Here is a 24,239-nt window from a genome sequence, read left to right as displayed (position 1 = left end):
TTGTACCAACCCCATAAACTTCGGTCAACCCCAAACCGATCCGTTGAGGATCAGACTGTGTATGCCGATCGCGTCGCTGAAAAGGGGGAGCCGTGTTACAGAACCACTCAGCACCCAGAATATGTTGTGCAGTTATATGTATATATAATAGGTTCCATGTGAGATGCATGTCCCTAATGTATCAGCAGTGTCCGCCCTCCCCCCACCTTTGTAATTCCCACAGTAAACATCCGCAGGCTCCGGCCACCTGCGGCTTTTGTAATGCATGTCTGGCCTGACGCTTGTCTATTGGCCGGCCTTCTGTATCTGTGTGATATATTCTGTGTCCTGTGAGTAAAGTGTTGTCAGACTGGAAATACATGGAGAAGCAGTGATCTTTTATATGCGCCCATGCACTCAGAGGAATTCCAGCCAGCGTCATTCATTCAGACTCCAGCCAACGCAGAGCGGACCTCCGAAAATACGGGGTGGTACTGAAAGAGGTACCCCAGCTTGGAAGACCCCGTTACAGCTTTGTTCCCAAATTTGACTAAATTGTTGGTTGCTAATTAGTGATGAGCGAACGTGCTCGAATAAGACGTTATCTGAGACACGCTGCTGCGGGAACTCAACATATTATGTGAGCACGCCGAAGACACTCGGTTAGCACCCAAACATGCTCGCTCATCACTACTGCCAACATATATACTAGCTATTGAACCTGTAATACACCCGGGGTGGCGAGTATTTTTATTTCTCTCTCCCTCACCTCACCCTCTGTCTCTCCCCTCCTTTTCTCTCCATTCTGCACTCTCCGTCTATCCACCTTCCCTCTCCGCACCCTCCGTCTCCCCCTCCCTCCTCTCTCCCTCCACCCCCCTCCCCTCCTCTCTCCCTCCACCCCCTCCTCTCCTCTCTCCCTCCACCCCCCTCCCCTCCTCTCTCCCTCCACCCCCCTCCCCTCCTCTCTCCCTCCACCCCCCTCCCCTCCTCTCTCCCTCCACCCCCTCCTCTCCTCTCTCCCTCCACCCCCTCCTCTCCTCTCTCCCTCCACCCCCCTCCCCTCCTCTCTCCCTAAAAAAATTATATTACTCAAAATAATTCCTCGGAGTAAATGTGAAGACCAGGAGGTGGCACCAAAACTAAACGGTTGAAGTCACGAGAACATTTTCTTCCAATGCATCCTTTTTGTATGTTGCACATAGGGTCATTAATGTTACCTCGGTTGACTGTCACGATCCATGAATCAGACAGTTCTCATGATCAGTTTTAACGATCACACCGCGCGGCCCTCCTCTATAGGTAATGGGAACCACAGGAACGGCCAAAAACAGATCAACCATTGTGTTTCACCAGATCATTATAATACAAGGTGACTGTCCGTGCCGCGCTTTTCAGGGAATTGGGGACTAGGAAGCCTATTCTTGAACCCCACCAATCAGGTCATCTATGAAAAGTCCCATATGTTTACCATGGGAATCTTGGAGAGACAGTGAGGACCCTTCTCCGCACAGCAACAACAGTAACCTGAGCAGTTGTCTTTTGGGAGAGACTGATGCATGCCTTGGGGCTTCTTCACAAGTCAGTGAATTTTCTCGAAAGCAGTAACAAGTTACTTGAGTGTTTTTGATCAGAGTCAGAGTTTGGTCATTTTTTTTTTTTTAAATAGTTTTATTAGCTTTTTTTTTTGTTTAGCCTCGATCAAAGAGTCCATTAAAAATGCACACCATTCGGATGGCCTCAGAAAACGCCATTTCTTTTTCATGAACCCATAAACTTGCATTGACGAGTTTGATCAGTCACTCTGATTAACCCCTTCACACCGGAGGTGATTTTTGGTTTTCGTTTTTTTAATTCCCTTCTTCCAAGAGCCATAGCTTTTTTTTTTCTTATTTTTCCCCCATCAACATATTCGTATGAGGGCCTGTTTTTTTGCAGAACATGTTCCACAATTTTTATTTACCATGTTCACTATATGGTAAAACATGAATCTCCGGGTCAGTATGTCAGTGTAGGTACACAAATACCAAACATGTACAGGTGATCTTTTAATTTAAATGAAAAAAATCTGAAATTTGGAAGAAAACAGTTTTTGCGTTTTTCAATGTTTTCAAAGACGCGTAGCGTTTCAATTTTTTCGGGATCTGGAGCTGGGTGAGGACTTATTTCTTTGTGCCCTGAGCTGACGTTTTTATTCATACCATGTTGGGGTAGATGCAATGTTTTGTTCACCTCTTATTGCAATGTCGCGGCGCAAAAAACAAACAATTCTGGCGTTTTCATCTTCGGATCACCTGTGCTATACACAACAGTGCAAAAATCACAATCTATGAATGTCAGCCACAAGCTGATGTTCACAGGAGGATCGTCATAACAGGCATGGAGGTCTTCAGCAGACCCCTAGGTATGATGACAACCCATCTGCGCTCCGCAATCACGTGACAGGGGATCCGATTGGAGGGTTGAATGACGCGCTTCCAGCCAGCACATGTTCAATCCCGCTATCCGTGATTGACAGCGGCATGTAAAGGCGTTAAACTGATGCGACTGGAGCAAGCACCAATCACATCAGTTACGGTTGGTTGTTGGCTAAGAAACAGCTGTCAACTATGCAGCTCCTGGGAGGTCAAACTCAAATACACAGAGGGACAACATTCAGGTTATGTGCCCACGTAGCGTTTTTCAAGCGTTTTTTTCCTGAGCAGAAACGCATGCCCTTGCCAGGGAAAACGCATGCGCTTTTTGACACGCGTTTTTTGACGCGATTGTCAAGCGTTTTGACATGCGTTTTCCTATGCGTTTTTGCAATTACAGTGTTTATGCAGAATCACATGCGATCCCGCACAATTAATGAACATATAAAGACTTAAATATGTGCGCTCATACGTAGATCTGTATAGAGGATGAACTCGCCATTAGTATAAAGATGGAGAACTGTGTTCAGGACAAAATAGAGAAACATTCAGAGTAAGGTACCGCCCTCTTGACACTTTCACATGAACAAAAAAAAAAAAAAAACAACATCAAAAATAGCGAGGTGTACTCCAACCCACATACATAAGCGGCATATAAAAAAAATCACTGTTTGGAATAAATAGAAGAAACTGTCCGCAGGAAGGTAAGGAAATTACCTGGAGGTCAGCAGCTTTAGGATAAAGTGATTCCCAACAAAGGTCCTAATGAAGAGGGATGCCAGTGTAGAATATCGGTGTCCGGTATAGCGTCCACGGATGTAGTAACCGAATTACAAGCAGAGAGCTGATGCTTAGGGTAGTGGACGCTGTCCCGGCCGGAGACAAGCGTCCTGTCTGCAGTGCGGCCGCTACAATTAGGAGCGGTAGCATCGCACGCAGTGTATAGCTGACAAGGTACACAGGACCTTGCGTGACGTCACAGTCACGTGATGACTCACGTGACTAGCTATGGAGAGCGGGGAAGCTCAAAAACATCCAACGCGTTTCTCAATCAACGGATTCCTTCTTCAGGGATACTCCATAGCGGATAGACAGCATTTTTATACCCTCCAGCATCTCAAATTCCAATTCAAACATTGAAAGCAAAAAGCTCGATTTCGCTGTTTAACCCATTGGGGCATCAGTGTGTCCATCGTGAAGATCCATTTGCTCTCCTCTTTAGACATCTCCATATGCTCTCCATAGCTAGTCACGTGAGTCATCACATGACTGTGACGTCACGCAAGGTCCTGTGTACCTTGTCAGCTATACACTGCGTGCGATGCTACCGCTCCTAATTGTAGCGGCCGCACTGCAGACAGGACGCTTGTCTCCGGCCGGGACAGCGTCCACTACCCTAAGCATCAGCTCTCTGCTTGTAATTCGGTTACTACATCCGTGGACGCTATACCGGACACCGATATTCTACACTTGCATCCCTCTTCATTAGGACCTTTGTTGGGAATCACTTTATCCTAAAGCTGCTGACCTCCAGGTAATTTCCTTACCTTCCTGCGGACAGTTTCTTCTATTTATTCCAAACAGTGATTTTTTTTTATATGCCACTTATGTATGTGGGTTGGAGTACACCTCGCTATTTTTGATTTTTTTTTTTTTTTTGTTCATGTGAAAGTGTCAAGAGGGCGGTACCTTACTCTGAATGTTTCTCTATTTTGTCCTGAACACAGTTTTCCATCTGTATACTAATGGCGAGTTCATCCTCTATACAGATCTACGTATGAGCGCACATATTTAAGTCTTTATATATTATCATTTATTGGACTAATCTTGTGGTATTGTCCTAATATCTTGCTGCTGAGTAGTCTGTAGCGCTAGCGCTGTCGGCTGAGTTATTTATATTCCAACTAGATTATGGCCCGATGCTATCGCATCGGGAGGATGCGATAGCATCACACCTCTTGCCATGTTAACCCTCAACACACACTCCTCTCACCTTTCACCATCTCCACTCACTCTTTCACTCTACATACGACCCCTTCTCTCACTCCGTCTCTCATACTCACGCCGTCATCGCCGCTGCTCCACGATCCCCGACATCTTCTTCCGCCGGCGCCATCCTGGATCCAGACGTTGTCCACGCCAGCGACATGTTCTTGCGGCGACGCCATCTTGAGTATCGTGAAATCCCGCGATAGTCAAGATAGCGTCGCCGGAAGAACATGTCGCCGGCGTGGACGACGTCGGGATCCAAAATGGCGTCGGCGAAATCTCGCGAGTTTTCGCCGACGCCATTTTGGATCCCGACGTCGTCCTTGCGGCGACACCATCTTGACTATCGCGGGATTTCGCCGATCCAAAATGGCGTCGCCGCAAGAACATGTCGCCGGCGTGGACGACATCGGGATCCAAAATGGCGTCGGCGTAATCTCGCGAGATTTCGCCGACGCCATCTTTTTGGATCCCGAGTCGTCCACGCCAGCGACATGTTCTTGCGGCGACGCCATTTTGAATCTCGCGGGATTTCACGAAATCCAAGATGGCGTCGCCGCAAGAACATGTCGGCGGCCTGGAGAACGTCTGGATCCAGGATCGCGGCGGCGGAGGAAGATGTCGGGGCAGCGACGATGACGGTGTGAGTATGAGAAACGGAGTGAGAGAAAGGAACGTATGTGGAGTGAGAGTGAGTGGACGTGAGTGGAGGTGAAAGGTGAGAGGAGTGTGTGTTGAGGCGGTGTGGTGTATTGAGGGTTAACATGTGCGTGTGTGTGGTGACGTCACCGGTTACAACTGGACGGAAGTTGTTACAACCGGAAGCTGCTTAGGGCATTTATTATTATAGATGATGAGGAAGAAGCCGTCTGTTGTTGGCGGTGATGGCGTGTAGAGGCTTCTTCAGCCAATGTAATAGATTTAGAGTTAGGGGATTCATGTGTGAGACGACGGCGTTTATAAGCCTTAATCTTGTCAAGTCGATGCTGTTTTTCCTCAGGAGTCTCATTAGCACGGCGTTGTTTTTGTCGTAGTGCTAAAGCTGCTTTCCTTTCACTGGCATTGGCATACTGTGCATCGGTATTGAATGGTGGTATTGATAGGGCAGAAACAGATTGCTGATTAGTTATATGGGCATATGGGATGAAGTGTAGCAGTAAATTGTTCCACATGCTGATGTGGAAGCATGCTGTTGTGAGTCTAATAATAATGATGAGGAAGAGGCCGTCTGTTGTCGGCGGTGACGGCGTGCAGAGGCTTCTTCAGCCAATCTTATGGATTTAGAGTTAGGGGATTCGTGTGTGAGGCGACGGCGTTTATAAGCCTTAATCTTCTCAAGGCGATGGTGTTTTTCCTCAGGAGTCTCATTAGCACGGCGTTGTTTTTGTCGTAGTGTTAAAGCGGCTTTCCTTTCACTGGCATTGGCATACTTTTTGTTATGACTCATGTTGGCACAGGTAAAGGAGTCTATTTGGCAGTTATCTGGCAGTGAAGAAGGCGTCCTGGAGTATTGTAGAGTAAACAGATACTAATTGACCCTGTAATTGCCCAGCAGTAGTTATGAAGTGGTAGTGGCAAATTGGCCCTGTAGTTAGACACCGGCAGAGGAGCAAGGCAGCAGTAGTTATGGCGGTAGAGGCAAATTGGCCCTGTAATTAGACACAAGCAGTGAACAGTCAGAGGAGCAAGGCAGCAGTAGTTATGGCGGTATTGGCAAATTGGCCCTGTAATTAGACACCAGCAGAGGAGCAATGCAGCAGTAGTTATGGCGGTAGAGGCAAATTGATCCTGTAATTAGACACCGGCAGAGGAGCAAGGCAGCAGTAGTTATGGCGGTAGAGGCAAATTGGCCCTGTAATTAAACACCAGCAGAGGAGCAATGCAGCAGTAGTTATGGCGGTAGAGGCAAATTGGCCTTGTAATTAGACACCGGCAGTAAACAGGCAGATGACCAAAGCAGCAGTAGTTATGGCGATAGAGGCAAATTGGCCCTGTAATTAGACACCGGCAGAGGACAAAGGCAGTAGTAGTTATGGCGGTATTGGCAAATTGGCCCTGTAATTAGACACCGGCAGAGGAGCAAGGCAGTAGTAGTTATGGCGGTAGAGGCAAATTGGCCCTGTAATTAGACACTGGCAGAGGACAAAGGCAGTAGTAGTTATGGCGGTAGAGGCAAATTAGCCCTGTAATTAGACACCGGCAGAGTAGCAAGGTAGCAATAGTTATGGCAGTACAGGCAAATTGGTCCAGTAATTAGACACCGGCTGTAAACAGGCATAGGACCAAGGCAGCAGTAGTCATGGTGGTACAGGCAATGCCAAGCGTCCGCACAGCAAGTCGGCGTGAGGTAAATGACGCAATTTCACGAATGCAAGATGGCGTCGGCGAAATCTCGCGAGATTTCCCCAACATCGTTAACACCTCTTGCCATGTTAACCCTCAACACACCACACCGCCTCAACACACACTCCTCTCACCTTTCACCTCCACTCACGTCCACATATGTTCCTTTCTCTCACTCCGTTTCTCATACTCACACCGTCATCGTCGCTGCCCCGACATCTTCCTCCGCCGCCGCGATCCAGACGTTCTCCAGGCCGCCGACATGTTCTTGCGGGACGCCATCTTGGATTTCGTGAAATCCCGCGATATTTAAGATGGCGTCGCCGCAACAACATGTCGCTGGCGTGGACGACATCGGGATCCAAAAAGATGGCGTCGGCGAAATCTCGCGAGATTACGCCGACGCCATTTTGGATCCCGATGTCGCCCACGCCAGCGACATGTTCTTGCGGGACGCCATCTTGGATTTCGTGAAGTCCCGCGATATTCAAGATGGCGTCGCCGCAACAACATGTCGCTGGCATGGGCGACATCGGGATCCAAAATGGCATCGGCGTAATCTCGCGAGATTTCGCCGACGCCATCTTTTTGGATCCCGATGTCGTCCACGCCAGCGACATGTTGTTGCGGCGACGCCATCTTAAATATCGCGGGATTTCACGAAATCCAAGATGGCGTCCCGCAAGAACATGTCGGCGGCCTGGAGAACGTCTGGATCCTGGATGGCGGCGGCGGAGAAAGATGTCGGGGCAGCGACGATGACGGTGTGAGTATGAGAAACGGAGTGAGAGAAAGGAACGTATGTGGAGTGAAAGAGTGAGTGGACATGAGTGGAGGTGAAAGGTGAGAGGAGTGTGTGTTGAGGCGGTGTGGTGTGTTGAGGGTTAACGTGCGTGTGTGTGTGGTGACGTCACCGGTTACAACTGGACGGAAGTTGTTACAACCGGAAGCTGCTTAGGGCATTTATTATTATAGATTAATGAACATGCTGCGTTTTTTTCCGCTAAGCGTTTCCGCAGCGGAAAAAAACGCACCGTTAGCACATGTGCGTTTTCCATTCTATTACATTAGATGCTTTTCTTAAGCGTTTCCGCAGCAGAAACGCTTGTCTAAAAGCGCTGCGGAAACGCTTTAAAAACGCAACGTGGGCACACAGCCTCAAAACTTGGATAAAGACGCCGGCCAACCTTGATATTTATTAGAAAAAGGTCCACAACTGAAGTTTTTCCTTATCATATGTAGCAAGGAAGATTTCCCTGTGTCCCACAAATAAAGTACATTTTAATTAATATATCTGAGGAGTCAGATCAAATGGCCGGAGTATTGGGTATTTCCCCACGGGCAGTGGCTCAAATATAAATCATGGCACCCCATAGCAGAAGTTCTAATTGGGCCCCCTCCCAAAAAAACAAGAGCAAGCATAGGTCACATTTTTGCAGCCCTTACAAAGTAATTTTCTTCCTATCGAAGCCCCTAGATTGCCCTTTCAGTGCCCCCATAAAATGTGATGCCAACAAAAAAGCCCCCCCAAACAGTATGCTACCCGCCCACTCACAGTATGATGACTCAAATGTACCCCCCTAGTCCTCGCGACAAAGTATGGTGACCCCAACACAGTATGATGCTCCAACTACAACACACACAGCACAACACAGTAGAATGGGACCCACATAGTCCTCCATGCAGAATGAGACCCACATAGTCCTCCATGCAAAATAATGGGACCCACATAGTCCTCCATGCAGAATAATGGGTCCCACATAATCCTCCATACAAAATAATGGGACCCACATAGTCCTCCATACAGAATAATGGGTCCCACATAGTCCTCCATGCAGAATAATGGGACCCACATAGTCCTCCATGCAGAATAATTGGACCCACATAGTCCTCCATGCAGAATAATGGGACCCACATAGTCCTCCATGCAGAATAATGGGACCCACATAGTCCTCCATGCAGAATAATGGGACCCACATAGTCCTCCATACAGAATAATGGGACCCACATAGTCCTCCATGCAGAATAATGGGACCCACATAGTCCTCCATGCAGAATAATGGGACCCACATAGTCCTCCATGCAGAATAATGGGACCCACATAGTCCTCCATGCAGAATAATGGGACCCACATAGTCCTCCATGCAGAATAATGGGTCCCACATAATCCTCCATACAAAATAATGGGACCCACATAGTCCTCCATGCAGAATAATGGGTCCCACATAGTCCTCCATGCAGAATAATGGGACCCACATAGTCCTCCATGCAGAATAATGGGACCCACATAGTCCTCCATGCAGAATAATGGGACCCACATAGTCCTCCATGCAGAATAATGGGACCCACATAGTCCTCCATGCAGAATAATGGGTCCCACATAATCCTCCATACAAAATAATGGGACCCACATAGTCCTCCATGCAGAATAATGGGTCCCACATAGTCCTCCATGCAGAATAATGGGACCCACATAGTCCTCCATGCAGAATAATGGGACCCACATAGTCCTCCATGCAGAATAATGGGACCCACATAGTCCTCCATGCAGAATAATGGGACCCACATAGTCCTCCATGCAGAATAATGGGACCCACATAGTCCTCCATGCAGAATAATGGGCCCCACATAATCCTCCATACAAAATAATGGGACCCACATAGTCCTCCATGCAGAATAATGGGTCCCACATAGTCCTCCATGCAGAATAATGGGACCCACATAGTCCTCCATGCAGAATAATGGGACCCACATAGTCCTCCATGCAGAATAATGGGACCCACATAGTCCTCCATGCAGAATAATGGGACCCACATAGTCCTCCATGCAGAATAATGGGACCCACATAGTCCTCCATGCAGAATAATGGGACCCACATAGTCCTCCATGCAGAATAATGGGACCCACATAGTCCTCCATGCAGAATAATGGACTCCACATAATCCTCCATGCAAAATAATTGGCCCCACAAAGTCCTCCATGAATAATGGGCTCCATATAGTCGTCCTCGCAGAAAAAATATCCTCGCATTGTCGGCTTCCTTCTTCCATCATTGCTTTAAACTATATCAGCATAGGTAAGACCTCTATATACAGTAAATAATGCAGTATCCACCATTTACAATAGGTGATGTCACAGCTCACCTCCTCCTCCTCCTGTACAATTACTGATTACACCTCTATATACTGTAGATAACACGGGCTCTACCATTCACAATAGGTGATGTCACAGCTCACCTTCTCCTCCCCCTGTACAATCATCTTTAACCTATTTAGAGCATCGGCATTGAACACTTGTATAACAATCAATAAGGTCAGAGTCATTCCATTGCTGGTAATGTCCAAGTGACTTTCGTAAAGGGACAGAATGTATAAATCCAGAATTAGTCTTAGCAGCCAATGTGAAAATGACTAGATTTCTGATTTTTTTTTAATTTAATGTAGATCGTGAAATGAAAGATAACAGCAACCCCGAAAAAACAACATAAAAACCTGATTTAAACAATAATTTTCGGACGACAAATTCCCTAAAAAAAAAACAAAAAACAAAAAGAGCAAAAAAACAATAAGCTCTGAGGCCTCCTGCCCCGGTTTTTTCACATTGCTCCCCATACTCCTCTATATTTTAAACCCCACTCTTACACGCCATTTTTATGAGCCCCCTGGATGTGACTGGCCGGTCACTATCTTATAAAATCCAGGCGAGAATTAGGTAGCGAAAGTGATAATGTACGGCAGTAATCGGCACCAGGAGCAATTAGACCTCGGCACCGCTCCAAACCCATAGCAAAGTTTTCACTCTGGGACGTAAGGAAAAAAAATAAAAACACCAGAACCGGTATCAAATTTACAATTTTTTTTTATTAGCTAATGAACATCGACATGCAAAAATAAGCACTAAATACAAATTTCTACAGCACTGGTTCCTAATGACTCGGAAAGACTAAAATGTTCTTCTGCGGTGGATGAAGATGGTTCCTGCGCGGCTAAAATCTGAACCGTGGCTTTTCCTGCGGGGTGGGGGGAATATCGAGGCTAATAACGGCTTAAAAACAAAGGTCCCGGGAATGGAAGAGAGATCCAACGCAGGATGGAAGGACTGCAATGTGTCTCCATGTAAGTGGTACATTCTGAAAGCTAGGAGTAAGGCAGCAATACGGATATGATCCCAAGACCTAACACAGAACTAACGCCGCCCCTTACCAAAAAGGTCAGGAATTAAAGAGTCGCTCGGATTCCGAAGCTTCGGTTTTCTCTTCTGTTCCAAAAAAATAAAAAATAAGAAGAACGCTCACAATCAAAAAAAAATTCCTATAAGTTCAAAATGTTTTATTTCCTTTTTTTTTTTTTGCACTTCTCGTTGTTGTTTTTGTTGCTGCGCGTTTATGAATCTTTGGTCGCAATAAAAATAGATAAATGCAACCGTGAAGAAGGGCACCCGGCGTCCCCGTCTGCCCGTTGTGCGTGTGATGCTGCCGAATGCTGGACCCGTCTTCCTCACCCTCCGTCGGATCGTCGGCAGCGTTAGGGAGGCACGTGATTGACGTCTACATGATGTAGACCTTCTCGGCTTGGGAGAAGCTGAAGACTTCTTTGGTTCTTGGGCAGGTCACTTTGTCGTCTTGGCGAATAGAAAGAAGAGACTGAATGGAAGGGAAGAAAGTAAGAAAAATTAACTGTTCGCGGATTATTACAGGAGGTTTTAGGACCCCACGTGCTTTCTGGGAAAATTTTGAAAACTGGCTCTCCCCCAAAAAATAGAAAAAAAACTGTCCATAATGCCACCTTTTGGCAGCCAACAAAGAGAGTCCATGCTTTCAGAGAGGTTGCACACAAGGCAACATGGCTGACCAGGAGAAGTAACTCCGAAACCATCCGATCAGCACATGGGAGACTCTGAATTGGCCGCTAAAGATCAAGGTAGTAGAGAAGAAATGGCGGTGGTGTCCAGGTGCGGTCAAGGATGTCATGATTTAACAGGTGTCGAACAAACAAATTTATTTGAAAACAACGAGTTTCAGAGGGCTGTGAAGTCGGTAAACTCCACAACTCCAACTCCACAACTCCAACTCCACAACTCCAACTCCACAACTCCAACTCCACAACTCCAACTCCACAACTCCAACTCCACAACTCCAACTCCACAACTCCAACTCCACAACTCCAGCTCCACAACTCCAGCTCCACAACTCCAGCTCCACAACTCCAGCTCCACAACTCCAGCTCCTTCAGGTATACTGTCCATGTATTATACCTGAAGGAGATGATCCAACTCCAAAATGCGGATTTAAAATAAATTTGTTTGTTCGACACCTGGTTCATCTTGACATCCTTAGCAGCATCCGGACACCACCGCCGTTTCCGCTCTACTGCCTCGATGCCACTTATGTGGGAATCCAAATGCTGGGAGCTCCATGATTACCAATTTAACCCCTTGCTAATGTGTGACATGCATGAATATCAGAAGACAGGTCCCTGTCTACGGAGCAGGCTCAGGAGCCAAGAGCACATCGTACCCAGAAGACGCAAACCGCGCTTTAAAACGCGCCGTCAATCACTAGCGAGATTTCTAGTGTGCACTAGCTGCCATCTGGTGTGATTGTAAGATGCTGATATACGCTGTAATATATAGAAGACTATATTTGAAAAGGAAAAGAAAAGTAAAGAAAAGGGGTTCCAATAAAAAAAAAAATATATAAAAATTGAAAAAAATTAAAAAAAAAAAAACTATAAAAATGTACAATTAAAAAATATAAACTAGAATATATAAAAATGTAAACAAAATTAAAAGTTAAAAAAGGTACAATTACACAATATAAAATAGAATATATAAAAATGTGATAAAGTAAAAAAAATCTATAAAAAAATTTAGAATATTTTTTAAAGGCGTAAAAGGGGAAATGATTACATTTTTATATGGAGAAATGAAAAATAAACTTATATAACAGTTATAGTTATGGGTCTTAGAATATAGCAACACAGGCAATTGTCCGCCAAAGAACAAGGATATAAAAAAAACAAACTCACGTTGTATCCGTAGACGTAGCCGTTGGGCAGCATCATGGGAGGGTTGTTCTCATTCATCACGTCCCCTGAGATCTTGCACACCAGCCTGGAGTTGGCGCAGTGAGCCATGGGAAGGGGCTGGGCGAGTTTACTCAGGGACTTGCTGCACACCGGGCAGTCAGGGTTTTTGGAAGTCCCATCCTCTTTGTAGCACTGTCTGTTTGTGATGCGGTTAAGGGTAAATCAGAAGAACTGGTAATATTCATGACATTTTAAATTAAAAGGGGTTGTCGGCACTGCTCACATCTGCATCGGTTAGAGGGGCTAGAGTGTTTTTCTTCCAGGATAAACATTTAGCCTATAACTTGTTCCTTTAAGATTTGTGAAACTTCTAGAAACAGCGCCACTATTGCCAATGGTCATGTCTGGTATTGCAACTCAGCCTATTTACTTAAAAAAGGACAAGAGCTGCACTACAGCACATAGCTCAGTGGTAAGGCTGGTGGGATTTCCAAGCAGGATGGATTTTTTTTTGTTCTAGCGATTGGACAATAAGCAGGTGCAATACATGCTAGGAAGGTATGGAAAGGTAGTCCTTGCACATATAGTGCTGACGGAATGCTGATAAAGAGAAACCATGCAAAAAAGGAATGCAAGATAATCAGGACAGTTCCTGGATATACCTGACTGGTGAGTGCACCAAAAGCAGTTTCACCTAGTTGTGGTAAAGGAGGGCAGCAAGCCAACGCTGTCCTAATGGCTTTATGTGAAAGGACAAGGTCTGCACAACAGGAGCAACACTACTCTTGTGGGAAAAAGTTGCAAGCTCTTTGTTCCCAATCTCAGATACCCCTTTAATGCATGTTTAAAGGGGTCCTGTAAAGCAAGTGATCACGTATACCCAGGCTAGTTGATAACTTGTTGATCAGTGAGATCTGCACCAATGGGAACTCTTATCCCTGGCAGTGCGCACACTCGACCAGTGCGCCATTCCTTCCTTATGGGGTGCGGTGTTTGGCAGGCTAATAGGGAATGAATGGGGCAGCGGTCATACATCCGTTCTGCCGTGCCGTAGTGTAACAAGGATTAAAGGTCTTTGGGAGACAAATTCTCCATTCTGCCAATTGATGCAGGTACCAGCGGTCGGACTCCCACCAGCCAGTAACTTATTACCTATCCTATGGATACCGATAACTTATATTCACCGTACCCCTTTAATGTGTCAAACAGCCTTCTGAGTACAGTAGTATCTTGTCCCCAGGGTGCTCGCTATCCAGATACTGATCACTATATCAGAGAGATCTGTCTTTTTTCCTAAACGTCTAGGACATTTCTCTGTACAGATTTTCTAAGTTTCCATGTAGCCAAAGCAGTGGCAATATTAGACAGATGGGCCCCGATGCAAAATTTGGACCTGGGCCCCACCTGCATGTTGGTCAGATGAATGGGCCCTTGTAGCATTCTAGATCTTGTAAAGCTATACATGTTTGCCCCCCCCCCCGCCCCATGTATTGATGTCCCCCATCCTGGGTCCCCTCTCGGTGAAATGACCTCCATCCTGTAATAATGTCCCCCATCCTGGGCCACTTCCTGAAATAATGACTCACAACTTGTGTCCCTTCCTGACATCATGTTCTCATCATGGGCCCCATCCTTGAATAATGCCCCCCATCCTGGGCCCCTCCCTGGTAATATGACCCAATCCTGGGCCCCTTCCTGAAAAATTGTCCCCCATCCTGGGCCCCTCCCTGGTGATATGACCCCCATCCCGGGCCCCTTCCTGGAATAATGACCCCCATCCCGGGCCCCTTCCTGGAATAATGACCCCCATCCCGGGCCCCTTCCTGGAATAATGACCCCCATCCCGGGGCCCCTTCCTGGAATAATGACCCCCATTCCGGGGCCCCTTCCTGGAATAATGACCCCCATCCTGGGCCCCTTCCTGGAAAAATGTCTCCCATCCTGGGCCCCTCCCTGGTGATATGACCCCCATCCTGGGCCCCTTCCTGGAATAATGACCCCCATTCTGGGCCCCTTCCTGGAATAATGACCGCCCATCCTGGGCCCCTTCCTGGAATAATGACCGCCCATCCTGGGCCCCTTCCTGGAATAATGACCGCCCATCCTGGGCCCCTTCCTGGAATAATGACCGCCCATCCTGGGCCCCTTCCTGGAATAATGACCCCCATCCCGGGCCCCTTCCTGGAATAATGACCCCCATCCCGGGCCCCTTCCTGGAATAATGACCCCCATTCTGGGCCCCTTCCTGGAATAATGACAGCCCATCCTGGGCCCCTTCCTGGAATAATGACCCCCATCCTGGGCCCCTTCCTGGAATAATGACCCCCCCATCCTGTGCCCCTTCCTGGAATAATGACCCCCCCATCCTGGGCCCCTTCCTGGAATAATGACCGCCCATCCTGGGCCCCTTCCTGGAATAATGACCCCCATCCCGGGCCCCTTCCTGGAATAATGACCCCCATCCTGGGCCCCTTCCTGGAATAATGACCCCCCCATCCTGGGCCCCTTCCTGGAATAATGACCCCCATCCTGGGCCCCTTCCTGGAATAATGACCCCCATCCTGGGCCCCTTCCTGGAATAATGACCCCCCCATCCTGTGCCCCTTCCTGGAATAATGACCCCCCCATCCTGGGCCCCTTCCTGGAATAATGACCCCCATCCTGGGCCCCTTCCTGGAATAATGACCCTCATCCTGGGCCCCTTCCTGGAATAATGACCCCCATCCTGGGCCCCTTCCTAGAAAAATGTCCCCCATCCTGGGCCCCTCCCTGGTGATATGACCCCCATCCTGGAATAATGACCCCCATCCTGGGCCCGCCCCTTCCTGGAATAATGACCCCCATCCTGGGCCCCTTCCTGGAAAAATGTCCCCCATCCTGGGCCCCTCCCTGGTGATATGACCCAATCCTGGGCCCCTTCCTGGAATAATGACCCGCATCCTGGGCTCCTTACTGGAATAATGACCCCCATCCTGGGCCCCTTCCTGGAATAACGACCCCCATCCTGGGCCCCTTCCTGGAATAACGACCCCCATCCTGGGCCCCTTCCTGGAATAATGACCCGCATCCTGGGCTCCTTCCTGGAATAATGACCCCCATCCTGGGCCCCTTCCTGGAATAATGACCCCAATCCTGGGCCCCTTCCTGGAATAATGACCCCCATCCTGGGCCCCTTCCTGGAATAATGACCCGCATCCTGGGCTCCTTCCTGGAATTATGACCCCCATCCTGGGCCCCTTCCTGGAATAACGACCCCCATCCTGGGCCCCTTCCTGGAATAAGGTCCTCCCTCTGCCGCAACACATTTAAACAAAAAATAAACAATTCTTCTTACTTTCCCCCCTCGGCATCCTCTTCCATAGCCAGCAGCTGACTTTGACAAGCCTGCCACGGAGGAGCATGCGGACGTCAGCTGCCAGCCTCTGATTGGCCGGAGGCATGAACTGCAGTGCAGACAGCCGGCATATGTGTGCCACAATATGCATCCTCGGACGCACATCCAGCTGAAATGGACGTAGGACACGGCGGGCTCTTTTCTCCCTTACGGACCTGATTGCACCCTCTGCAGAGCAAAAATGCCCCAACTAACACATGAACTAGGAAAGCTATTTTGGCAGAGCGTGCAGCCCAGATCCAGGGGTGTCCAGCTGACAGACACTGAAGACTTTGTGAGGCCGCATATTCCAGGTGTCTGGAGCGTGAAGGATACGGTGTTTTGATGGCAGACAGACCTGCTTGCAGAGTTATGGTAAAGACGGAGTTATTTCCCAGCTGGTGTAGTCTATAGTTGTCATAGCGGAACTGTTGGATGAGCATACGCCACCGGGCAGGGTCCAGGAGATCCTAGAAATAAGGGGATCGTTAGAGGTTTTATCACAGTCATTATAGAGGTTTGATATCAAAATGAATCTTCAGGAGCGCATTGCTCCCCTGCCTCCCGGCTGACGAAGCGGTGCGCTCATCATGATTGACAGTTCGGACCGGGATCCAGCCCGCACTGTGCTCTCACCAGAGGCAGCGCTGTGGGGGTGGGGAGGGGTTACACCTCCGAGACCCCTACCAACCCTAAGAATGAAGGGGACACAGTGCTTGTCTAATCTCTGTCTGTACAGCATCACTCCTGGCCACGAGGCCGAGCAAGAACCTGCACGAGCCCTGTTCACTTAAACCACCTCTCCTTTCTCACGATCATTGGTGGTCCCCAGTTCTGAGACCTCCACCGATCATTACATGACCTACCAATAAAGAGGGACCTGATCAGATATCGCCCTCTCTTTCGAAAGAGGAACCCTAAAAAGAGGACTTATCTCCATTCCAAGCACAGAGGGACCAGGAGAGATCACCTGCTGATGAAGAGCGGTAGATGACAGCAAATGCGAGGTCTATCCCGAAATGGTGATTATAGCTTGGCAGACAGAACCTGTAATTTACCCTACCGGGCGACCTGCAGGGACTGGAGGTAAAGCGACGAGGTTAATTACACGGTATTAAGAGACATTTCTTGTGAAATCCAAACTCCGGGCTTAGAACATCAGGTATATGTGTATGTATCCAGTTCAGATCTCCGAGGCTTTAAAGGCCATGTACACCCCCAAACTGATTTTTATTTTATTGCTCCTTTGCTTCCTAAATGCAGAGTTAAAAAACTTTCCAAAAAGTCTACATCAACAATATACTACCTTGTGCATGATGTACCCTTGGCATGGTAGAGCTGTGCTGCGCAGCTTTCCATCTATCTGCACCCTCGTCTTCCCTGATTGACAGCTCTGGGTTTATATGGGTCAGAGAAAGATGGAGATAGATGGGAAGGTACGCCAAACTCTCTGGCCGCGCCAAGGGGCGCACCAAACACTCTGGCCGCGTCATGGGATGTGACATCTGGATGGAAATTGGCCTGCGGTGCAGATTTTTACGCCTTAGCACGCCGATTCACGCTGCCGATCTCCCCTTACGCAAATGGAAATCTTCAGCAAATTTTGTCACTAAAATGTGCTGTGTATTTCTGAATGTTTCCTAAGGCCTGTTTCACACATCCGTTTTTTAGCTCAGTTGAAATCCGTCAAAATGGCGGAAAACGGATCCGTTGGCGGATTGAACCAAACGGGTGTCACCGGACCGTTATTTTGACGGATCCGGATACGGCAGAAATTTAAAGGAAACCGTGCCTGGAAAAGGAGAGGGAGAGAAAGAGAATGAATAGGGTTCAATTTCCGGCTGAGTCAATTCCTCCAGGCATGCGGATCTGACCGGCCAAAAAAACGTTTCATTATCCGTCCGGGCAAGTCGGCGGACACCAAAATTTTGGCGGATCCGTATAAAAATGGATCCAACGGATGACCATCCGTCAAGATCTGCTGGTAATGCAACTCAATGGGAAAAAAAAACGGATCCGCCAAAAAATATGGCGGATCCGTTTTTTTAAGCAAAACGGCGGATTTTGACTGATGGTGACAGACGGATGTGTGAAAGAGGCCTTAGCCCCTCAGGTCGTTCCCTGGGCCGCGCTCACCTTGTAGGGAGAGATGTGCGTGTCTGAAGGAAAGGCCAGCATCCCCATCACTTGTCGCACTTCATCCAACTGACTGCCTTCTGCCTGGCTGAAATGTTTCCTCGCATGTCTGGAAGGAAGGAGGCAAGAGTTAATTCATGAGACAGTACTGGAAAACATGTGCCAAATACAGCTTAACCCCTACCTCACGGCTGGGGGTCCGACCACAGGGACCCCCTCCAATCACAAGACTGGGGATAGAACTCCGGAGCCAAGAGTGGTCACAGAGCGTCTGTGCAATGCTTAGACGAGCCACTGTTGTCAGGCGCCATGCAATGCTTCATTTCCCCTGAGGGGGCACTGCTGGACAATTCATTATCAGTAGATCGCTAGGGATCTCAAAAGCAGGATGCCCCCCCCCCCCCATGATTGGAGGGAACAGTTGTCAGCTGTAAAGTACTGCCAACATCCAATAAAAGGGTCGGGATCAGAGTCCACTCCGATGCTGGTCATTTAGATGCAGCATCTAAAGGTTTTGATAGAGGGGGCTTCCTCTGTGACACTGGGTCTCAAAAGCTGCCAAGGTCCGAATCGGCCTCCCTAGTTCTGACTATGAGATTTACCAATCATGACCAATGCTACGTTCTCAAGTCACACACCAAAGAATGGACCACGGCTAGAAACCTCACTGACCGCAAGAACGGAGGCCCCGAGACCCCCATCCATCCCTACTGCATGACCAAACGACGAGTGTGAATGGAGTGATGGTGGAGCACGACCCTTCACACTCCATTCACTTCACCTTGGTCATGTACGGACCCCCGGCTCTAGTGATAATCTGTATATCACCTATCCATAAACGCCCACCACCTGTAAAAGTGATCGTCCCACCCCGACATCCCATGTCCATATACCCCATTAGGATATTTGGTCCCCACTACGTGCAGCTCTGTAACAGGGTCTCCTGCTCCAACAGACCCCGCACATCCGAGCATTTCATAGAAAGCCTTTCTTTTAATGGTCGCCATATAAATTTTACATTTACTTCTGCAGGAGACGAGGGCAGATCAATCACCAGAGTCAAAATATAAATAAACATGCATTTTCAAAGCAAGTACACCAGCCTTGGCTTTTTTTTTTTTTTTTTTTTTTTCATTTTAAAAGTTACAGAAAGGAAAATGGGTCGATGTAAAATTTTGGCTACTCTTGGAGATTTGTGTGCTGAAATAACTTTGACCAAGGTTTCAGACCTTAATTAGCCTGTTCGGGTTATTGTTGTTCACTATCATCATTAAGAAAGGCCAGGTGATGCAGATTTGCCAGCTTTATAAAAATCCAGCCTCCTCATTTCATGGGTAGAGGGAAGAATAGAATGGATGAAATTTCAACAAATTCTTGGTACAAACATAAAACCATCTGTAATAAAGCTTAAGTTGAAAAGAGGATGACTTCTACAAATGGATAATGGTCCTAAACACACATCAAAATCCACAACAGACGACCTCAAAAGGTGCAAACTGAAGGTTTTACAATGGCCCTCACAGTCCGCTGATCTGAACATCATTGAAAATCTGTAGCTTGACCTCAAAATAGCAGAGGAAGCAAGATGACTCAGGAACTTTACCGAACAGGAAAAAATTTCTAAGGAACAATGGATGAAAATCCCTGAAACAAGAAATGAAGGACTATTGTCTGTCTAGAAAAAGCGTTTACACACTGTGATACTTGCAAAATGGGGGTGCTACTAGGTACAAACCATGCAGTGTGGCCAAACTTTAGCATTGGTCCATTTTCCTTTCTGTAATTTTTAAAATGTAAAAGATATACAGTACAGACCAAAAGTTTGGACACACCTTCTCATTAAGAGAGTTTTCTTTATTTTCATGACTATGAAAACTGTAGATTCACTCTGAAGGCATCACACTGTGTGGAGGGCTAGGTGAGGCCCATCACACTGTGTGGAGGGCTAGGTGAGGCCCATCGCACTGTGTGGAGGGCTAGGTGAGGCCCATTGCACTGTGTGGAGGGCTAGGTGAGGCCCATTACACTGTATGGAGGGCTAGGTGAGGCCCATTACACTGTATGGAGGGCTAGGTGAGGCCCATTACACTGTATGGAGGGCTAGGTGAGGCCCATTACACTGTATGGAGGGCTAGGTGAGGCCCATTACACTGTATGGAGGGCTAGGTGAGGCCCATTACACTGTATGGAGGGCTAGGTGAGGTCCATTACACTGTATGGAGGGCTAGGTGAGGTCCATTACACTGTATGGAGGGCTAGGTGAGGTCCATTACACTGTATGGAGGGCTAAGTGAGGCCCATTATACTGTATGGAGGGCTAAGTGAGGCTCATACTGTATGGAGGGCTAGGTGGGGCCCATTATACTGTATGGAGGGCTAGGAGAGGTTCATTATACTGTATGGAGGTCTAGGTGGGATTCATTGTACTGTATGGAGGGCTAGGTGAGACCCATTACACTGTATGGAGGTCTAGGTGAGGCCCATTACACTGTATGGAGGGCTAAGTGAGGCCCATTATACTGTATGGAGGGCTAAGTGAGGCTCATACTGTATGGAGGGCTAGGTGGGGCCCATTATACTGTATGGAGGGCTAGGTGAGGTTCATTATACTGTATGGAGGTCTAGGTGGGATTCATTGTACTGTATGGAGGGCTAGGTGAGACCCATTACACTGTATGGAGGTCTAGGTGAGGCCCATTATACTGTATGGAGGGCTAGGTGGGGCTCAGTTTAGATTTGTTTTTTATTCATTTCATTGTGCATTCAGTGCATACATGGGTGTGACCGCCCTCTTTCTGAGCTGGGAAAGCCATCCAGTCTGGCCTAAGCTGTTACAAGTGGTTCAGCCGCTCGACCCTTATTCACATTCACGCCACTTGGCAAGTGAAAAGGTTTTAAATACTAGAGTAGGGACTGTCCCACAAGGGTTGCCGTGACGTGGCGGGATGGCTTGTACATTATTTTGATCAAACTTATGTTTACTAAATACCCTTATTATTATTATTATTACCTTTATGCATTATTTGCAGTATATTTTTTACTTTTAGTTCAGGATATTTGTGTTTTTTGCTTTTTGTTTTCTCTGGTTAATGGTCATGTGTTAATATGCACTTACATTGTGCATACACATTAACTTACTTTTCTCAGTTCAGATTTGTTTTTGTTTTTTTGTTTTTTTTTACAGATCACATAATGCTGGCTAACGCGGTTGCAGGTTATTAATGAGGACGCTTCAGTTTTAAAGCGGAGATCAACTGTGTTAAAATCCTCATTATGGCGCCCCCTACAGGTTTTTCCTGATATTCCTTTTTAGAATGTCCTCCGGTCTCGTGGTCACACATGCAGAGTAGATCAGTCCCACCATCTGGCAGTGGGGCGATTTCTGCTGCTTGATTAGCTGCAGGGAACTGCTGATACAAACAGCCGAACTCCTGCTGAAACTCCTGCAGCTTAACCCCGTAGATGCTGCAGTCAAAAATCAGCATCTAACTGGTTAGACAGAAGGAGATGGGTGCTAAATGCAGAGCCACTAATAGCCCATCACACTGTGTGGAGGGCTAGGTGAGGCCCATCGCACTGTGTGGAGGGCTAGGTGAGGCCCATCGCACTGTGTGGAGGGCTAGGTGAGGCCCATCGCACTGTGTGGAGGGCTAGGTGAGGCCCATCGCACTGTGTGGAGGGCTAGGTGAGGCCCATCGCACTGTGTGGAGGGCTAGGTGAGGCCCATCGCACTGTGTGGAGGGCTAGGTGAGGCCCATCGCACTGTGTGGAGGGCTAGGTGAGGCCCATCGCACTGTGTGGAGGGCTAGGTGAGGCCCATCGCACTGTGTGGAGGGCTAGGTGAGGCCCATCGCACTGTGTGGAGGGCTAGGTGAGGCCCATCGCACTGTGTGGAGGGCTAGGTGAGGCCCATCGCACTGTGTGGAGGGCTAGGTGAGGCCCATCGCACTGTGTGGAGGGCTAGGTGAGGCCCATCGCACTGTGTGGAGGGCTAGGTGAGGCCCATCGCACTGTGTGGAGGGCTAGGTGAGGCCCATCGCACTGTGTGGAGGGCTAGGTGAGGCCCATCGCACTGTGTGGAGGGCTAGGTGAGGCCCATCGCACTGTGTGGAGGGCTAGGTGAGGCCCATCGCACTGTGTGGAGGGCTAGGTGAGGCCCATCGCACTGTGTGGAGGGCTAGGTGAGGCCCATCGCACTGTGTGGAGGGCTAGGTGAGGCCCATCGCACTGTGTGGAGGGCTAGGTGAGGCCCATCGCACTGTGTGGAGGGCTAGGTGAGGCCCATCGCACTGTGTGGAGGGCTAGGTGAGGCCCATCGCACTGTGTGGAGGGCTAGGTGAGGCCCATTGCACTGTGTGGAGGGCTAAGTGAGGCCCATTACACTGTATGGAGGGCTAGGTGAGGCCCATTACACTGTATGAGGGCTAGGTGAGGCCCATTACACTGTAAGGAGGGCTAGGTGGGGTTCATTACACTGTATGGAGGGCTAGGTGAGGCCCATTACACTGTATGGAGGGCTAGGTGAGGCCCATTACACTGTATGGAGGGCTAGGTGAGGCCCATTACACTGTATGAGGGCTAGGTGAGGCCCATTACACTGTAAGGAGGGCTAGGTGGGGTTCATTACACTGTATGGAGGGCTAGGTGAGGCCCATTACACTGTATGGAGGGCTAGGTGAGGCCCATTACACTGTATGGAGGGCTAGGTGAGGCCCATTACACTGTATGGAGGGCTAGGTGAGGCCCATTGCACTGTGTGGAGGGCTAGGTGAGGCCCATTACACTGTATGGAGGGCTAGGTGAGGCCCATTACACTGTATGAGGGCTAGGTGAGGCCCATTACACTGTAAGGAGGGCTAGGTGGGGTTCATTACACTGTATGGAGGGCTAGGTGAGGCCCATTACACTGTATGGAGGGCTAGGTGAGGCCCATTACACTGTATGGAGGGCTAGGTGAGGCCCATTACACTGTATGGAGGGCTAGGTGAGGCCCATTACACTGTATGGAGGGCTAGGTGAGGCCCATTACACTGTATGGAGGGCTAGGTGAGGCCCATTACACTGTATGGAGGGCTAGGTGAGGCCCATTACACTGTATGGAGGTCTAGGTGAGGCCCATTACACTGTATGGAGGGCTAAGTGAGGCCCATTACACTGTATGGAGGGCTAAGTGAGGCCCATTATACTGTATGGAGGGCTAAGTGAGGCTCATACTGTATGGAGGGCTAGGTGGGGCCCATTATACTGTATGGAGGGCTAGGTGAGGTTCATTATACTGCATGGAGGTCTAGGTGGGATTCATTGTACTGTATGGAGGGCTAGGTGAGACCCATTACACTGTATGGAGGTCTAGGTGAGGCCCATTATACTGTATGGAGGGCTAGGTGGGGCCCATACTGTATGGAGGGCTAGGTGAGGTTCATTATACTGTATGGAGCGCTAGGTGGGGGTCATTATACTGTATGGAGGGCTATGTGGTGTCCGTTACACTATATGGAGGTCGAGGTGGGGCCCATTATTCTGTATGCTAACCAAGTGTCTTTGACGTGCTCAAATAAGATGTTCGAGTCCTGGCGCCTTCATGTCTCACGGCTGTCGAACAAACAGGCAATCACTGTTGAACAGCCAAGAGACATGCAGCAGCGGGGACTCTAACATATTTTTCGAGCATGCCGAAGACACTCGGTTAGGACAAGAGCATGCTCGAATGGCACCATATCCTAGCATGTTCACTCATCCATAGAAATGATCTCTAAAAGGCCTAAAGTTAAAGAGGTCACATTTCCTTTGTATTTTAGGCGTAAATAAATTATATATACACACACATATATTTATATACACACACAGTTTGTAATTTTTTACATTATAAAAATTACATAAAGGAAAATGGGCCGATGCAAATGTTTGGGTACCCTTGGCGATGTGTGTGCTCAGATAAGGTCTGAAACCTTGGTGAAAGTGAATTAGCCTGTTAGGGTT

The 24,239-nt window shown here is 48.2% G+C and overlaps 1 protein-coding gene across 1 annotated transcript in view; it reads right to left on the bottom strand.

Annotated features, from left to right (window-relative positions):
* Positions 1-10,565: 10,565 nt before the first annotated feature.
* MAEA (macrophage erythroblast attacher, E3 ubiquitin ligase) overlaps positions 10,566-24,239 on the bottom strand; it is a 109,341-nt gene continuing 95,667 nt past the window's right edge. The window contains exons 6-9 of the mRNA XM_073574416.1: positions 18,261-18,369; positions 16,461-16,594; positions 12,752-12,947; positions 10,566-11,367 (exon numbers count right to left, since the gene is read on the bottom strand). Coding sequence (XP_073430517.1) covers positions 11,272-11,367; positions 12,752-12,947; positions 16,461-16,594; positions 18,261-18,369 — 535 coding nt within the window. The 3' untranslated portion in view covers positions 10,566-11,271. The remainder of the gene's footprint in view (positions 11,368-12,751; positions 12,948-16,460; positions 16,595-18,260; positions 18,370-24,239) is intronic.

Source organism: Dendrobates tinctorius, unplaced genomic scaffold (assembly GCF_039654945.1).
Source record: "Dendrobates tinctorius isolate UK_male_01 unplaced genomic scaffold, ASM3965494v1 ptg000039l, whole genome shotgun sequence".
NCBI classification, from domain to species: Eukaryota; Metazoa; Chordata; class Amphibia; order Anura; family Dendrobatidae; genus Dendrobates; species Dendrobates tinctorius.
The sequence above is the reverse complement of the archived record's forward strand: the minus strand, read 5'-3'. Positions and strand labels throughout refer to the sequence as shown.